The 18,634-nt window shown below is 48.7% G+C and overlaps 2 protein-coding genes and 1 long non-coding RNA gene across 4 annotated transcripts; 2 read left to right on the forward strand and 1 right to left on the reverse strand.

The window, feature by feature from the left end:
- Window positions 1–340: 340 nt before the first annotated feature.
- RABIF (RAB interacting factor) lies at window positions 341–1,560 on the forward strand. The gene is made up of 2 exons (XM_071768233.1): window positions 341–565; window positions 660–1,560. Exons 1-2 carry the CDS (start codon window positions 377–379, stop codon window positions 900–902), a joined length of 432 nt encoding a protein of 143 aa, XP_071624334.1. The 5' UTR covers window positions 341–376; the 3' UTR covers window positions 903–1,560.
- Window positions 1,561–3,626: 2,066 nt separating this feature from the next.
- On the reverse strand, window positions 3,627–7,578 carry LOC139807365 (uncharacterized). Its single transcript, XR_011730531.1, has 2 exons — window positions 6,927–7,578; window positions 3,627–4,486 (listed from the first exon to the last, which is right to left on the reverse strand). It is a non-coding gene; the product is annotated as an uncharacterized lncRNA (long non-coding RNA).
- A 758-nt stretch (window positions 7,579–8,336) lies between these two features.
- Window positions 8,337–17,881, forward strand: LOC139807502 (tubulin alpha-1C chain-like). Of its 2 annotated transcripts, XM_071768543.1 has the most exons (6): window positions 8,402–8,461; window positions 10,427–10,621; window positions 12,786–13,008; window positions 15,112–15,260; window positions 16,573–17,253; window positions 17,493–17,881. In XM_071768543.1, the coding sequence occupies exons 3-6, from the start codon at window positions 12,888–12,890 to the stop codon at window positions 17,784–17,786; spliced, it is 1,245 nt and encodes a 414-aa protein (XP_071624644.1). In that variant the 5' UTR covers window positions 8,402–8,461; window positions 10,427–10,621; window positions 12,786–12,887; the 3' UTR covers window positions 17,787–17,881. The 2 variants fall into 2 exon arrangements, with proteins under 2 accessions (XP_071624645.1, XP_071624644.1); XM_071768544.1 differs by lacking the exon at window positions 10,427–10,621 and having other exon boundaries at window positions 8,337–8,461.
- Window positions 17,882–18,634: the final 753 nt, after the last annotated feature.

Consider the following 18,634-nt stretch of genomic DNA (forward strand, 5'->3'; position numbering starts at 1 on the left):
TATGTACAAACTATCATGGAATCACAATGTATGTACACTGTACATGTTTGTACAAAGCATTCATGGAACCACAGAATGTTTTGGGCTGGAAGGGACCTTAAAGATCATTGAGATCTCATCCCCTGCCATGGTCAGGGACCCCTCCCCCAGCCCAGGCTGATCCAAGCCCCATCCAACCTTCAACCCTGCCAGGGATGGGGCAGCCGCAGCTTCTGGGGGCAACCAGAGATCATTTGGGAAAACATTTTATTCCAAATCTCAGCACTTTAACCCTTTCGGTGCCCCCCCCGCCCGCCCCTTTCCTTCCCGCCGCTCCCAGTGCGCACGCGCGCGGCCCCGCCCCTGCGGTGACGTCACCCACCGCGCTTGCGCAGCCATGGCGGCGGCTTGCGCGGAGATGGAGCCGGCGACGGAGGCGGCGCCTCCTCCCTCTCCCGTTCCTCCCGCCGCACCGGGCTCGGCCGAGCTGGTGTGCGCGCAGGGCCGGAACCTGAAGGCGGTTCTGTGCCAGCGCTGCGGGTCGCGGGTGCTGCTGCCCGGAGCCGCCACCTTCGCCCGCCGTGAGGTACCGGGGTGCGGGGGGAGGGAGCGGCGGGAGGTGGCGGGAGGCGGCGGGGGGCGCCCCCTGGCGGCGGGGCGGTGACGCTGTGTCCCCGCAGCTCCTCCTGCCCGCCATGAGGAAGAAGGCGGCGGCGGCGTCCGGCGGAGGCGGCGGGGACCTGGTGCGGGAGCACTGGCTGGTGCGTGACATGTTCTCCTTCGAGAACGTGGGCTTCACCCGCGACGTGGGCAACGTCAAGTTCCTGGTGTGCGCCGACTGCGAGGCGGGGCCCATCGGCTGGCACTGCCTGGACGACAAGGAAAGCTTCTACGTGGCGCTGGAGCGCGTGGCCCACGAGTGACACCGGCGCTGCCCCACGGGCTGGGGACGGCGGCACAAAGCCCCGGGAGTGCGCTCGGGGGAGCCGGGCTGGGCCGCTGGGAACCCCGCCTGCCCCACGGACCGAGCCGAGGCCCGGCATGGCCACCCCGCAGCTGACAGCCCGGCCCGGCCCGGCACCCCCCAGCCCCCCGCCCACCGCAGCTCCTGGGGAGGACATCGGGGCCGGGGGGTCCCCTGAGACCTACAGGGACAGCTTCTCTTGACGGTTTTGCCAAATAGCTTGGTCTGCCCCAGGCCCTCTTGCTGCCCTCCCTGATGGGTTTCAGACGTGTTCGGGTTCTTTTGGGGTGGTCTGTGTGTGACACGGATCAGCCTGGGGTACAAGGGCAAGGGGAGGGCAGGACTGTTGCATTGGATCATAATGGCAGCTTAAATTGTCTGAACTACAGCCAAAGTAGTTACAGGGTCTAAGGCTGTCTCTTTTGTTGATTTTTAGAAGAAATGTTCCCTACCCTGAACCCTAACATTTAGGTTCTCTAAAATACCATGCTACTTGCCAAGTGTAACCTGTAAGAGTATATATGGCACCTAAAGTGTGTGTAAGGCATTTTAACTAAGATCATATGCAGTTTTATTCACTGAGTACTTGGAAATAAAATAAGATACAGACAGACTTTGCAGACAGCCAATCAGGAAAATGTGCAAGATCCCAGGATTTCCAGGCTGCAAGCATGAAACAGTTCCAACAAAACAAATCATTGGATGAGCAGTGTCGAGTGACTGTGTCTCAGTGCTGAAGAATGTCAAAACAGTTGTGTGTGTATTGAAGCAAGTTGGGAAGGAATTTCTCTTCTCTAAAAGCAGCTGGGCAGAGCAGTGCCGGGATGTTGTGTCCAGTTTTGGTTTCTGCCTTTTAAAAGATGATTACAAAGCTGGTTGAAAATCATAGGAGGCTGTAGCAGCCGTGGTTCTCACTGTATTTAATTGTGGTCCAGTTCATGTTCTCTGTTTGCAACCCCCTGTGTGAACAACACAGCAGCTTCACAGTGGTGATCCAGGGTCACAGAGGATGTCTCAGTGCCAGAGGTGTATCTCTATGCTATGCTAATAAACATTTTCATAGAATCCTAGAATTGGCTGGGTTGGAAGGGACCTCAGAGCTCATCAAGTCCAACCCTTGATCCACTCCCCCCGTGGTTCCCAGCCCATGGCACTGAGTGCCACATCCAGGCTCTTTTGAAATATCTCCAGGGATGGAGAATCCACCCCTTCCCTGGGCAGCCCATTCCAATGGCTGAGCACCCTCTCCCTAAAGAAATTCTTTCTAATGTCCAACCTAAACCTCCCCTGGCACAACTTGAGACCTCTTGTGCCCTCTTGTCTTGGTGAGAGTTGCCTGGGAAAAGAGCCCAACCCCCCCCTGGCTCCAACCTCCTTTCAGGGAGTTGGAGAGAGTGATGAGGTCTCCCCTGAGCCTCCTCTTCTCCAGCCTCAACACCCCCAGCTCCCTCAGCCTCTCCTCATAGGATCTGTACTGATTTTGGGTACCAATGCAGCTGTAAAGGCACAACTCATGGCACTGGGATGCTGAAGCTGCATTTGCCACCACAATCAAGGTCAGTTCTACTGGAGTGTTGCTGCCACCAGGCTGTGGGACAGACCTGCTCCTCACTTCCCTAATAACAGTTCTGCTGGAGGAGTCTGTAAGGCAGGCCCAGGCTCTGCAGAAAGGCATCCTGGCAGTGAGGGAAACCTGGCATTTCTTCTTCCAGTGCTTGAGCTCCAGCACTTTTAAGAATTGGAGCCTCTGCCTTTATACAGAACAACCAAGGTGTTGCTGTCAGAAGCCTCTGCTGGGGACAGTCAGGATTTAGTAATGGGAGGGAGAGAGGAATAATGAGTCTGGTGATGAAGGCTCCCTGGAGGAGGTGAGAGTCCTGCACTGTGACCTTGCTCAATGTGGCAGATGCACATTTGACAGAAAATCTTCCCTCTTGCCCTTTCTTGTTTATCCCTAAGCCAAGGAACTGACCAGGTTGGTGTATCTAGAAGGGTGGGAGAGCTGTATTTGTGTTCTGCACAGGCATAAGGAAGTAGTGGGATCCCATCACTTTGATTTCACTTTCACTTAGATTGTTGTCTGTTAGGGAATGTGTTCTCACCTGTAACACCTCAACTGGGGTCCCTCTTACTAAAATATAAATTGTGCTGCACAGTAATTTCATTTTGCAGGCACCATGCAGAGCAGGGTTGTGAATATAAGCTTAAGTATAAGCTGGGTGAAGTATGCTTCAAGTATGCTTCCCAGAAAAATTATCCATGTGGATTCCTGACCCTGGGGAGTGGTCAGGGGGTGGCTGTGGGGCAGAGCTGAGGTGGTGGCAGCAGCTTTTCCTCTGCTTCCTGGGGACCTTGGGTCAAAGGCCTTCTTCCTATCAGCTCTTAATGCTGTGCCAACCCTGCTCAGCAGGAGTGAGACACCCCTGGGTTTCCCACACAGCCCCACACCAACTACTGTGGAGAAATCCAACTCTACCCCTGACAAAACCAGTACAGGGTGTGAGCTGTTTGCCACATCCCTGACTGCACCACTGGTTTCTTGGTCAAAATGACCACGCAGCAAAGAATCAGCACAGACAGGAAAGTCCAAATGGTGGAAATACACAAAAGGTGGCAGAAGTGCTGCTGCTTGGCCAGGGGGAGAAAGTGAACTTCACAGTGTAGTGAGAGATTTTTCTTTCCACAAAAAAAAAAAAAAAAAAAAAAAAAAAAAAAAAAAAAAAAAAAAAAAAAGCCAATTATTGTAGCAAGACAGAACAGGGTATATTTTCAATATCTAAACCAAAAGTCAGTGATGGAGAACAGGACAAAATTTGTAGGTTAAGGTCAGTTTACTCCCAGGTAACTAAAAGAACATTGGGCCAGCAAATTTAACCAAGACGGGCAACACAGCCACCAAAATCTGACACAAGCTGGGACAGGGACATGCCAAGCAGAGCAACAGGAATCCTGCAGCACAGAGGTGGCACTGCAGGCAGGTAATTCAGCAGGCCTTTTAATTGTAAAATAAAGAAAACATAAGTGAACTTGATGGAGAAGCTGTTTCAGCTTTGATGAATGTCTGGTGGAGGTTGTTCCCCCAGGCCAGCAGGGAAGCAGGCAGGGAAGTACCCAGTGAAAGAAACAGAAATTAAAGCAAGCAGAGAATGGAAGCAGCCCCTGATGTGTGGACTTGCAGAGAACAAAAAAAATAGGGCAGGTAGCCAAGTCCGTGCTTGCTGGAGCAGGATTAAAACAGCTGGAAGAGCAAATAATTAAAGATTTAAAAACAGGGAATTTATTTAAGGCTATTAAAAACAGGATCTTATTTAAGGATTACTGACAAGAAGCCACACTAATAGCACGTTAAGGTTACAAAGTCAAAGATCAAGGTAGAGAACACTGATATTAAACTTGCTTGGGAAATGTTAATCTCCTGTGTGCATCCATCCTGCTGCTGTTCTGCTGACTGGCACTTAGGAGATCTCACAAAACAGAGTGCCCAGCCCTTTGGGGTTCCAATCTGGCAAGTCAAGCACATCTTTCCACTGATTTTGACACTCCCTGCAGGGGGAGGACCAGGTATAAACAGGTATAATCATATAATTAGAGATATACCCATGGCACATGTTCAGTGCTCAGGGGAGGAATTACTCCCCAGGATGAACAGCTCTGGATGTATCCTCTGCACCTTTCCTTATCTAAGGGTTTCCAGCCCATCTGGAACAGGGAGTGTTTAGGTCAGGAATTAATTCAGCCCTGTCAAGTTGGATAGTTTTCAGCTGTAAATGAAATATTTTTTTTTTTTTTGGCACCCTGCAAAGATTCCCCAGAGCCTCATGTCCTCCCATAGAGGTTTGGTCTGAGATCTGTGGGTTCAGCATTTCCACCTCTCGTGTGCTCTTCCTCATTCATGCCAGCTAGAATAGCTACCTTGCCTTGCCTGCAATTCCCTTCCCAGTCTACAGAAGAAAAGAAAAAAAAAAAAATCCGAATATCAAAAAATCCCTGTTTCTCTTCCCTTTTCACCTCTCCAAAAGGGTAATAAAGGGGCTTTACTTGATGTCAGGAACTTTGTTCCTCTCCAGCCCCTGCAGAGCTGAGAGTGTATTTTGCAACAGCCAAAGGTCAGGGCTGTGCAATAGACAGCTCTATAAAATTCCATAGCAAACTGGTGTGGGCAGGGTGGGAGGATTAGACCAGATCAGCTCATCCTGAGTGAACTGCACCCCATGTTGCAAAGGTAGATTAAAACAAAGCCAAAATACACAAGACCCTTGTCAAGAAAATTTGGAAGGAATTCCTTATCAACACTCACAAATGGCTGTTCCTGTAACAACACAGGACCTGGCTGAGGGGAGCTACCTGTGACAAACAGGGGAAGGATAAAACCAGCAAGGTAAAACCTGTAGCCAGATGATAGTTTGGGATGAGAAAATACAGGCTAGTGGTTCAGGAATTGTCTGAGACAGGAATCTCTGAAGGTGGGGAGAATATCCTGAGGCAGTGATCCTGCTACTCTGCCCCTCTCCTGCATTCCTCCCCAGGCCGAGTGAGGTGAATAATGCTGAGCTCAGCAGGTATATACCTGATCCACCCTGGCTCTTACATTTTTGTCCCCAGCAATTTCCTTGTGTGTATAGTCCCCCTAGGATTAAAAACACTGTATCTAAACCCAAACTTCTCCTCTGCCACACCACCGAAACAGACATTAATAATGGAAAGAGGGGCCCCAGAGCAGAGCAAACACTTAGCCCAGGGCTCGTTGCTCCTGTGTCAGCCCCTGACAGACACACCTGGGATCAGCAGGACACAGGCCCTGGCTTGCAACCACCCCCTCACCCTGCAAGGCAGCACCCAGCCTGCCCCCAGCAGAGCCCTGCAGCCTGCTGACAAATCTGTAACCATCCCCTGGGCCCTGGGCCAGGAAGGGGCCCCGTTTGTGAATGATTTAAGTACCTTGCACCTTCCCTCCCGGTGAAACTCAGCCCTGTGCCCAACCCCAGCCAGGTTGTGTTTTCCTGGTGCTGTTTAATCTGACCTGAGCAAGACCTGGGTGCTCATCTGGGGAAAAGTGATGAGGAAAGAATGGGAGTGAAGAATGAAAGAACATGGGGTGACATCAGAGTCTGGGAGCTAAAAAACAAGGAAAGTTTTCGGTGCTGTCAGGGTTTACGCTCTCTATTAATCTCTCTCTCCTCCCTGATAAGAAAGGAGAGAGACTTATGGGTTGGAAACTAAATTACCAACTTTAATGAAACAGTAATGATAAATAGGAAAAAATTACTAAATATATACAAACATACAAGAAAATGGATACCACATTCCTCCCTCCTTTCCCCCAGTAACTCTCACATCACCACCGAGGCTGCAGGGCAGCCCTGGGAAAGTCCAGGCTGGACTCCTGGAGTCGGCAGCAGTTGGGAACTGGAGGCAGGAACACACAGATATGGGCTGGGATGGATCAGGAGCACAGGCAGAGGAACGGACGGGATCCTTCCAGGATGCCAGGTGAAGGAAGGGAGGCAGGAAAGGCAGAAAGGGCAGGCAGCCAGAAGCAGGAAGTAGGAAATCAATGGCTTGGCCCTTGTGATCCCTCAAATTTATACTGAGGATGAGGTATATGGGATGGAATACTCTGTTTGGTCAATTCTGGCATCTATCTTGTCCGTTCCTCCCCAAAGGAGGCTGCAGGTGGGACCTCTTTATCCTCCTGGAGGGTAAAATGTTTTCCTCAGAGCTGAGCAGTGTTATCAGTCCTAGAAGCACACACTGTCTGAGAAACTTGCTGTTAATTTCAGCAAGTGCAACTACTTACAGGAGACTTAGCTGAAAGCAAAAGTACAAGACAGAAAATCACCTTTATCCTGGCCCAAACCAGGACAGGTGCCAAGTGGCAGAGGGAGTCATGAGCAGGTGGCTACAGAGGCTGCAGCTGGGCACAGCCATGTCCCACTGCAATGGGAGGGAGGTGGGAGGAGTGACCAGACCTGTCCCTGCTCACCTGAGTTGTGCAATTCCCTGGCTCAGAAGGTGAGGTCCCTGCTAGGGAACTGCCTGCTGGAACATTCTGCTTCCTCCTGTAAGCTGCTGCCACATCCTTCACCAGCTCCCAGACAACATCCAGGGTCAGCTCCAAACCTGTATCTAGAATGCAAAGCAATTAATAAACTAAATTATACCAGAGACTGAAGGAGTCATTCAGAACCATGGAATAAAACCTTTCCTGGAGGAGCAGGGCCCCCATGCCCTCCTGACCCTGGTCAAGGGTGGTGGCCACAGGGCACATCTTAAACTGGAGCAGGAAAAGCTGCACTGCTCATGGGAAAGCATCCAGCTTTGTCTGTCCTCTTCCTATGTAGGAGTTTTACAGACAGGCATCTGGTTTGGGTTTTCTGGGATTTATAATGGAACCATTTGGGAGGGAGAATCTTCCATGAAAGAGTGAGAGAGGCTTCTGGAAGGGGGCACAGCACTGAGGATGGAGATTTCAAACTGAAGGAATTTGCCCTCAGAGATGAAGCGGGGCACTGAAGAAATAAAGTCTGGGTAAAGAACTGTCCCCTTAGCAATGAAATCCAACATTTGACTCCAGCTGTGCACACGCAGCCATCAGTCCTCACACACAGACAAGTTTTCCATGATCTGGGAATGAGGAGGAGGCATCTATGTACCACACTGGTGTTGTCAGAGTGATAGAAAATGGTACTTGGAAATCCTAGGTCATCTCGAACCCAGCACAGGCAGGTAGTTAGCAGATGGATACAAAGGATATGGCATTTTTAGGAATTCTCTGACAGAAGTGAATGTTCACTCATTGTTTGCCCAACATTCCTGAGAAAGAACAGAAAGCAAGAGCTGCAGAGTTGTCCTTTCAGAGGAAGCTCATCCAAAACCCCCGAGAATCCTCAGCCCCACTGTTCCACTCCCAAGAGTTTATCACAGACCCACAGCAAGCTCAGCATTTTCTGAAGGTGTAGAGTACACAGCCAAGGGCTGAGCTCTGGGGACCTTGGTAGCGTTACCAGACACAAACCCTGGAATAAAATAAAAAATTCTCATACTGCGAGCAGAAATAATCCCCAGCAGGAAAAGAAATTGTGTTTAAGAAACCCCTGGATACAGAGGGGCCTCCATCCCCCTCCCCCCCCGCCTTCCCCCGCACCCAGCGGAGCGGCCGAGCCTGAGGGGAGTGGCTGCGGCCGCCTTGGCGGGAAGGGGAAACCCCGCCCCCGCCCCGCCCCCGGTTACGAATCAGCCAATGGGAAGCGCGGGAAGGTGGAATTCGTACCCGCCATCCAATGGCGCTCAGCGGGGCTCGTGCCTCGCAGCTCCGATTGGGTGTGGCCGCGGAGGCGCCCAGTGGTGCCGCGAGGGGGTTACGACTCCGCGCAAGGCTCAGCCAATGAGCGAGGCGCAGGGAGCCAGAGGCACCGCCCCCTCGCTATATACTGCGGGACCGGGAAGGCGCTGTGCTCTTGCGGTGCTGCCCAGACCCGTTACGCGTCTGCTGCTCCCGTGCTGCCGGCCCGAGCCATGGTGAGTGCGGGGCCGGGGGGTGCGGGACGGAGGCTCTGGCCGGGACGGACGAGCTGCGGTGCCGCTCCGCGTGCTGAGGCAGTGCGGGGGGCGAGGCGAGGCAGCCCCGGTTCGCGGAGGCCGCGGCGGGCGGGACGGGCACCGGGCCGCGGTCGGACCCCAGGCAGCACTGCCCCGGTTCTGGGGGTGCCGCGTTCCGCCCCGCCGCCTCGTTCCAAAATGGTGGCGGCCCTTCTGAGAACATGGCGGCCCGCGGCGGGGAGGCTCTCTGGGCTGGCGGTGGGACCCTCCGACCCCTCGGCAATGCCTCCGTCCCGGACCCTTCGCAGCATCCGGGAGCCGCGGTTCGGAGCCGAGGCGGTCTCTCTGTCCCTGGGCACAGTCAGCCCCTGGGGCTCGCTCCTCCCCGTGGTCCCGCAGCGGGACGTGGCGGAGCGGGTTGGGAGCTGCGGGGCTGCTCGACGGGTCCGTGTTGGAGATAAAAGCGGGGAGGTGTCTGTGACCTGCGTGGCAGCGGAGGCCGTGGCTGAGGGGCTTCGGGAGGTGCTGCCCTCCGGGGGTGGTGCCCGCTGCCGTCAGAGAGGTCAGGGAAGGGGCTGAGAGGGAGAGGTCCTGAAGGACTTTACGAGACTGGAGGGGTAATAAAGCCGAGGTGGAGGGAGCTGGTCAGGAGTCAGCCTGGAGGGGATCTCTGGAAGATGTGATAAGGGCTGGGACATCACCGCGAGGGCGGTGAGTTCTGTGCCGCACAAGCGGGAGCTGTCAGGTGCAGTCCCTGTCACAAGCCTGAGGTCCTTCTCCAGGAGGGTGTTTGCCCTGTGGAACTCTTCTGAAAAGATGTTGTGCCTGAAAGATGTTTACAGGGATTTAAAAAAGGTAGCAGACTGCTTCTGTAGGGTTGTGAATGCACAGGAAATGTTTGTTAAACTGGAAGTGGGTAGAAGTTTGGAGAGCATTGGAAGTGCTGATGTCCTTATTCTGACTCTCACATGGGGGGTGTCATGGTTTAACACTGGCCCGGCAATTAAACCGAGTAACAGACGCTCTCTATTAATCTCTCTCTCCTCCCTGATAAGAAAGGAGAGAGAATAAGGGAGAGAGATTTATGGGTTGGAAACTAAAGTACACAACTTTAATGAAACAGTAATGATAAATAGGAAAAAATTACTAAATATATACAAATATACAAGAAAATGGATACCACATTCCTCCCCCCTTTCCCCCAGTAGCTCTCACGTCACCACCGAGGCTGCAGGGCAGCCCTGGGAAAGTCCAGGCTGGACTCCTGGAGTCGGCAGCAGTTGGGAGCTGGAGGCAGGAACACACAGATAAGGGCTGGGATGGATCAGGAGCACAGGCAGAGGAACGGACGGGATCCTTCCAGGATGCCAGGTGAAGGAAGGGAGGCAGGAAAGGCAGGAAGGGCAGGCAGCCAGAAGCTGGAAGTAGGAAATCAATGGCTTGGCCCTTGTGATCCCTCAAATTTATACTGAGGATGAGGTATATGGGATGGAATCCTCTGTTTGGTCAATTCTGGCATCTGTCTTGTCAGTTCCTCCCCAAAGGAGGCTGCAGGTGGGACCTCTTTATCCTCCTGGAGGGTAAAATGTTTTCCTCAGAGCTGAGCAGTGTTATCAGTCCTAGAAGCACACACTGTCTGAGAAACTTGCTGTTAATTTCAGCAAGTGCAACTGCTTACAGGAGACTTAGCTGAAAGCAAAAGTACAAGACAGAAAATCACCTTTACCCTGGCCCAAACCAGGACAGAGGGGCTGCCTGTGGTGTCATTTTAAAATTAGGCCAAAAGAAATAGGTGAATGCAGTCCTTCACCTCTGCAAAGAGTGAAATTTCCTTTGTGTTTCACCCTAGGGAAACCACGTTCCACCTTATGGTATGTTGTTGAACTTGGTCTGAGCTGATACAGCCTTTCTTATGAAACTTGGCTTTCTGTCAACTTCACGCAGGTGAAGCTGTACGTGTAGTGCTGTGCTGAAGAGTACAAGGGACAGCAGGATCCACCCATGCTGCTGGAGAGAGCTGGGCTTCATCCTTGCAGAGTACAGCAAGGGCTCACCTAGTAACAGCCCACAGCTACTGATGGGGTAGAAGACAAGCCAGAGCTCTCAAGTTGGAGCACATATTATAGCAAAAGGAGAGAGGTAATAGGGGCTGGAGAGGTTCAGCTTGGGAAAATTCTCTGGCGTTTCTCACTGAAACTGTTTCTATGCTCAAAAAGAGTGTAAATGGGGAAGAACATTTAGTGTTAATTAAGCATTCTGGGTCATGACCTGTGGCTTGAATACAGCACTTAAGGTTACTGTCAGCAGTACATATGTAAACCTTAAACTGTGAAACTTGCCAGTGATGTGTGAAGGCCCTTCATTGTAATGAGTGTGAGAGTTATCTTGCCTCTACAATTTGGGGCTCATATTTTAAAGGCTCAGATTTTATTCTGTTTTTTAGTATACTTGTACTATAAGACTTGCTGTGAAAAGGCTATGCACAGCAAAATAAGCAGAGCCTCTTAATGTTTAACAAAGATTTGTTTCATTAAATAACATACTACTTAAAAGCACTTGGTAGAGTTGCAGAAAAGCAGTAAAAAGAGACTTTCCAAGGCTGAGTTTTTGTAACTGATATTGTCTGGCCAAGTTCTGCAGACCTCCAAGGATGGAGATCCTGTCCCCCCCTCTCTGGTGAGGGAGGGACTTGTAACACCCAATCCAGATGTCCCAGCATCCTCCTAACAGGTCAGGGTTCAGATCTGAATCCTCCTGCAGAGCAGGGGGCTTCTTGGTGTGCTGGTCATATGTCTCCTTTTGCAGCCTGACCTTGTCTTACTGAGGGTGCAGGTGCCACACTGAACACTCGGGGTGGTTTCTGTGGTAGCCCTGAAGGTATTTTCAGCAGGGCTGTTTGCACTGATCTGGGGAGTTACTCTGACAAAGTACAAAGTTCAGTGCTTGGGGCAGGGTAAACATGCCATGTGTTTAACATGGCACCTGAAGGACCTGCCCAGTGGCTGCATTGCCCAAGTTGAACTTTAAAAAGACTTAAATTTTCTCTTTGTAGAATGAATGATTGTTGCTTTGGGTAGTTTGAATCAGTGCTGCTGGTTCATGTGCTGCTGGGAAGCCCATCTCATCTGATGTCTTCTGTGTTTTCACCTTGCTGGGGCATGCTGGGCCCAACACACTCCCTTTTAGTGACCACCCCCAGCAGCTTTGGAGTTTGACAAAGCTTGGAAGAGGTGGGATGTCTCTGCTCCATAGAGCTGCTTTCTAGCAGGACATCCCCTAACCTGTATTGCTGTAACTCCTCCCCACATGCAGGACTCTGCACTTGTCCTTATTGAACTCCCTGAGGTTCACCTTTGCCCAGATCTCCTTAGCCAGCTGCTCCATCACCTTTCCAGGGATGGAAGTGGGGGTGACTGCTCTGCAGTTGCCTGTATTGTCCTATATCCAAGCTCTTCCAGGGAAGGTTTAGTTCCCATTCAAAACCAGAAGCTAAATATAAAATGCCACAGATGGACCAGGAGTTTGGACATGGTTCCATTGTGGTTTGGCTTTTAATATTCAAAACCTTTTGCTGAAATATTACAGAAGTTGGGGTTATGCCCCAGACATCAAAGGCAATTTGGGAGGGTTTAGTATGAATAGATCCTTTTGCTGATGTCAAGTACTTTCTGCAGTACTTGAGTGAAGTAGTTTGCCTCGTGTTGAGGAGTACTTTGCATTCAGCAGTGGGATGTGAGGACTGTTCTATGTTTATGAAGTGACACTAACAGTTTTGTTAGGCAAAGATTTTCTCAGAATGTCAAAGTTTCCTAAAATGATCATGAGAACCTTTTTTCTGATTTTATGTGTATTAAGCAAAATTAACCTTGATCTTGCAGAAGGTTTTGCTCCCTCTGGTGGCTACAGTTCACAGGGTGGAGTTTTTCTGGGCACTTGGGCCAATGACAGCTGTAGTCATCAGTTTTTCTAAATATTTAGTGTTTGTTATGAAGAGAGAATGTGGCTGAAGTATTTGGAAGAATTGATCAACCTTCTCCTGTCTGAGGATGGGAACAATAAGGACGAATAAGTTTGTGAAAATAATAATGTCTAAAAGGGTCTTTCCAGGTGGAGATGGGTGATGGCTGAAAGAGGCTTTTTTTTTTTCTATTGTATTATATGCCAAATGCCCCTAAGACCAAGACAATGAGGTCTATGTTTTAATAGCTTTGCAGTCTGGGAGTTCAAGCTGTGTGTGCTGAATGTTTTCTAAACAAGGGAAGTGCTGTTCCTGCTGACTGATCCATTTCTTTTCTCCACACAGCGTGAGTGCATCTCAGTCCATGTTGGTCAGGCTGGAGTGCAGATTGGCAATGCCTGCTGGGAGCTCTACTGCCTGGAGCATGGCATCCAGCCCAATGGTACCATGCCAGCTGATAAAACCATTGGTGGAGGTGATGATTCCTTCAACACATTCTTCAGTGAGACTGGTGCAGGGAAACACGTCCCTCGGGCTGTGTTTGTGGACCTGGAGCCAGCAGTAATAGGTAAATACAGTGACCTCTGCAGGAGTTGCTGTAGGACTGGATTTAACTTCTTTTACTGACTAAGGGATCCATTTCTCTAGCTCTGCAAAATGCTTTGGGGCTTTGCTTTTTTACTTGACTACGTCTTCCTAATGATGGAACATACTTGGCTGTATGTTGGTCCTGGCAAATACACCCTCTGGAGCTCTGAAGAATTTAATTATTACCTTCTGTCAGTCTGTGGCATTAAATGGATCTTCTGAATATGCCTTATGCTTTTCCTTTGCAAAGGACTGGTTATAACCTCTTGAAACAATATGGCATAGTGTGTACAGGAGTCAATAGAAACCTATTTAAATGTTTCATTAAGCAGATTTATTTTTGTACATTGGAATGATGCCTGTGCTTTCCCAAAACAATCCTCTGCCCTCTACAGTGTTTGCAGCAGTGAGTCTCAAGCACTTCCAGACCTGCACTTCAACTTTCTGCTGCCTTATCTTTGAACAACAATCCACTCTCATCCTGAAAAGCAGCTGTATCCCTGTCTGTGGCTCCAAGTTCAGATGTGATTGCACACATTGACCACTGACCAGTCCTGCATTCTGTGGCACTTGCTATGCTGCCAGCCCAGTGCCCTGCTTACTCAAAATATGGGGATTCTTGTAACTGATTTTCACTGTAACACCCCAAACCCTTTTGTGAGGCTAAAACAATAGCATGAACTTCAGGGAGAGCAGAAAGCTATGGGGCTGCTGGACTGGTAACTGAAATGACCCGAGCAGCCTTGGCCATCCACGTCCCCAGGAGCTGTTGCAGGTCTGGCTTCCTGTTCTCCTGAGCCCCATGGTTGTTTCCTCTGCTCCTGGCCAGGTGGTGGCTCCCAGCAACCAGAAAAGGCAGAGAAATGAGGTGAGGGAGAGCAGGTGGCAAAGCTTTCACCTTGCCTCTGGGGGTGAGGAGCTGCTAAGTCTTGGGACAAATGGGTAAATGGCACTTTAGCACTGGGTAATGATGCAAATGTAGCTTGGGGAGGTGAGCAAAAGGCTGTCTTATGAAATACTTGGTAATACTCAAGTTTGGCTTTTTTTTTTTTGTTAAAGGTTGCATCATATGCCTTTCTGGGGACTGCCTTCCTTCCCTCATTCCTCCCATGCTTACCTGAAAATCAGTGAGCTGATTTCCAGGGCAGAGCTAGTAGGATTCTTCCCATTCATGCAGGGTGTCCCTCTGCACTGTGTTTATGAACAAACATCCATTGTGCATCCAGCAGCTCTGTAGCTGCCATGTGTGTGCAGCAGAGATTTCTGGAGCTTCCAGATCAGTTCTGCTCTTGCTGAAAGCAGGAGCAATGCTGTACCTGGGTGCCAAGTAAAATGTCATCAAGCTTCCCACTCTTCTCCTTTTGTCCATGTTTCTCCTTTGTCTCCTTCAAGTCTTAAAAACATATTTTGAATGGTAGACTTCTCCAAATTGTTTGTATTCTCGTGCAGCTTGGAAATACTTCAGAAATTTGGATTTCAGACTACAGTGGTAGCTTGTCAATCTGAACTGGTAGAAATAGTAACTGTATTTTTATATCTTGAATTTTTGCTGACTTTTTCAGATACAGTATATGTAAACAGGCAACTTCATCTGTAGTTAATAAAGGTCTTAATTAAAATCAGGTGGGAAGCAAGGAATGCAATACTTCATTAGTGTACAACTCAAGAATGGCTTGAGCTAGAGACAAAGCTATGCTGAGTGCCTTTGTGGTAGGACAGAGCTTCAGCCTGCTAGATGTAAGTGCATATTTCTGGTAACCAGTGGAAATCCTAACTAAATCAGTCTCCAGATCTGTAGCTGGTGGGTGATGTGTGTTTGTTTGCACTGTCTCTTTATAACACAACTGTTTGTGCTGGAGCTTACAGCTCAGTGTCTGAGTAACTGAATAGCTCCTCAAGAGCATCTCCTGTTCCTTTTGAACACTTTTCTCATCCCTTGGCAGAAAGTACAATGAAGGAAGAGAAGGGGACAAGCAAGCAGTGTAGGCTCTGACTGCCCACAGCTGTCTGTCTACCCACAGAAGTTTGAAAAACCTGATATACATAGAAAACTAATTTTTAAATACTCATTTTGTTTCCCCAGATGAAGTTAGGACTGGGAAATACAAGCAGCTCTTTCATCCTGAACAACTGATATCTGGTAAAGAAGATGCTGCCAATAACTATGCTCGAGGTCATTACACAGTTGGGAAAGAGATCATTGATCTTGTTCTAGAACGTATCAGGAAACTGGTAAGATTTATCACCAAAAGCTCTTAAACATCTTCATCCTGTTTTACAGGACTTAGAAATTAGATGATCAAAAATAACAGCCCTGCAAATTGTGCCTGGTTGGAGAATCTGGATTTAGTCTGCATCTGGTTGTGTTCTTAGCCAGCTGAGAATGGTGGGATTATTCCTGTTAGATACAACTCTTTAGTGGCTTAAAATACAGATGAGGCACCTAAAGCTTTATATTTTCATGTTCATCTTCAGAAAGTTTGGACTAAATAGATTTGCATAGTTCCTGCTGGAAAAGGATTGGTTTCTGGCTGGGGCTCTTGTAAGGAAGTTTAAATAGGTGTGTTTGCTTCTGTGGTTTAGACTTTTGTTTGCATTTCCTGCTGTCATAATTTCTGAATTAATTTTATGGAAATAGCAGTTGAAAAAAGAATGAATCTCATTAAGGTGGGATTTTTTAGGCCCTTCAGTACTTTGATCACGGGGCACATTTATGAAGATGTCAGCTTAGAAGGTTGGAGTTCCCTTTTTAAGGCTGCTAAGCAGCATGTACTTTACTGAATCTGCCTCACAAAGGTAAGGAGCTCTCATTGTACACACACAAAAAAATCCAGGATATACCTGTGGCTTTAATATGGAATGCTAAATGAGTCTGAAAAACATACCTTTTGTTTATCAAAACTAGTATTCTCAACACTTGGCTGCCACTGTCTCTAATTAAAGCTAAGTTTGCAGCAGCTTGTACTTTGACCTGAAAAATATGGTTGTAACTTCTTAAAAGCTGTTGGAAGTCTGTGTCAGTCCTAGGAATCAAACCTAAGCATGATGGGGCACTCTGTGGGGACAAGGCAGTCTGGTTCCTTCACCTGAGGAGACTTCACTGGAATAGCAGTGTATGCATTTTGACAGCTCCCTTCTGAGCTACATGCTTGCAACTCTTTCAGGATTAGAGCAATAATTCTGGGACTGGCAATTGCTCCATTTTTCTGCAGTTAGGGGATGTCAAATCAGTATAAGGCATAGATGGTCTGGTTTTTGAATGTTATTCTTGGTTCATGGCCTGAAAATTAGGGTAGGGGAAGTTTTGATGTAGTTTGAAGTGGAGAGGTTACCCTCCCAACATGTAGGGGGCTTAATAGCCAAAAATAGTGTTTTTAAGGGGCAGTTCCTTGATTATTGGTGGATGGATCAAAAGAAATTCCAAATAACTTTCCTAAAGCTTGAACAATTGGTATGAGCCAGAATTCAGAGTTGTCTGTCTTGAGCTTGTTTTGGAATTCTTTGTCTACACAACTGCTTCAGCCACAGGTCTTTTCTCTTCCAGGCTGATCAGTGCACTGGCTTGCAAGGTTTCCTGATTTTCCACAGCTTTGGGGGAGGCACGGGCTCGGGTTTTACCTCTCTGCTGATGGAGCGCCTGTCCGTTGACTATGGGAAAAAATCAAAATTGGAATTTGCCATCTACCCTGCACCACAGGTCTCAACAGCTGTTGTTGAGCCTTACAACTCCATCCTCACCACCCACACCACCCTGGAGCATTCTGACTGTGCCTTCATGGTTGACAACGAGGCCATCTACGACATCTGCCGCAGGAACCTGGACATCGAGCGCCCGACCTACACCAACCTCAACCGCCTGATTGGGCAGATTGTCTCCTCCATTACTGCTTCCCTCAGGTTCGACGGTGCCTTAAATGTGGATCTTACTGAATTCCAAACTAACTTGGTGCCTTACCCTCGTATCCACTTCCCTCTGGTGACCTACTCGCCCATCGTTTCAGCAGAGAAGGCCTATCACGAGCAGCTCTCGGTGTCAGAGATCACCAACGCCTGCTTCGAGCCATCCAACCAGATGGTGAAGTGTGACCCTCGCCATGGCAAGTACATGGCCTGCTGCATGCTGTATCGTGGGGATGTTGTCCCCAAGGATGTCAATGCTGCCATTGCTGCCATCAAAACTAAGCGCACCATCCAGTTTGTGGACTGGTGCCCTACTGGTTTTAAGGCAAGTCTCTTACTTCATTATATTTTTATGGACTGGGGCACTGTCGTGGGTTTTTAAAGGCTGTTTCCTCAGTAAGATGTCATGTTAGGGACCTGATCTGTGTTTTAAGAGAGACTTAAGTTCTTAAACAGAATTGTTTCTTGGAGTGAAGAATATTATTCTACTGTTGGCTGACTTTTGAGTCTATTCACTGTCAAATGCTGTGCAGAATTTCATGCTTTTTTCTGCTTTTCATGTAGGTTGGCATCAATTACCAGCCACCAACAGTGGTTCCTGGTGGTGACCTGGCCAAAGTCCAGAGGGCAGTCTGCATGCTGAGCAACACTACAGCCATTGCTGAGGCTTGGGCTCGTCTGGACCACAAGTTTGATTTGATGTATGCCAAACGTGCCTTTGTGCACTGGTATGTTGGAGAAGGGATGGAGGAGGGGGAGTTCTCAGAGGCTCGGGAAGATTTGGCTGCACTTGAGAAGGATTATGAAGAAGTGGGCACAGACTCAGTGGATGGAGAAGACGAAGGTGAAGAATATTAAATGCAACAAAAGTGAATTGCAAGTCTGCTGTTCTAGTGCCTCTTCAGTAGCTGTGTAAATCATGTGAAATAATTGGAATAAACTTCTTTAATCAAGGTGTTTGGTAGTGCCCAAATATGTTCATTAATTATATGCAAGTAGTTAGTAGTCCAGGAGATAGAATTTCCTTCTGAGTAAGATAGCTGAATAAAACAGCTGTGCTGTAGTTGGAGTTCTTGTCCTTATGGCATTGCTATTTGAAGGGCTAATAATGCATATTTTTCCCCAGAATACAAGAACAGAATGTTCTTGATCTTTTGCTGGAAGATTAGTTAGCTACATTTTTTTCAGGGCTCTGAAACTGTTGTCACAAGAGGCAACAGGTACTAACCCTCTATTGCCCTGAAGGAAAGATGCAACTCCTGTAAAACCAAAGGCAATTTGAGTCACTTTTCTCCTATACTGAGACTTTGCTTGGGTCAGTAACTTAGAGCTCCTGTTACCTGGAGTGGAAAGAGATGTCCTGAAAGGCTGTGCCATAGCACAAGGAACCTTTTGCTTCTGTCAGGACCTGTGTGGTGCCTGACCTGGTGTTGCTTTGTCCCTCCCACAAAAGGAACTGCAGTCCCTGTCTGCAGCTTTCAGTGGAGTCACCCTTTTACCTTTTTTAACAGGAGCAAATTTGATTAATCAGGTTATCTTCAGATGTGGACAGACCCTGTCTGGAAACTGGTTTGAGTGGGGGCTTGGGGACAGGGGGTAGTGAGCCATAAACCACATAACCTGACTAGTTCTCTTTTCTTGGATCTGGATGACTGAGAATTTTCTCCCACAGATATAGCAAAGGGGAAGGAGACAAATATGTTAAG

The sequence above is a fragment of the Heliangelus exortis genome, chromosome 25, assembly GCF_036169615.1.
Source record: "Heliangelus exortis chromosome 25, bHelExo1.hap1, whole genome shotgun sequence".
Lineage (NCBI taxonomy): Eukaryota > Metazoa > Chordata > Aves > Apodiformes > Trochilidae > Heliangelus > Heliangelus exortis.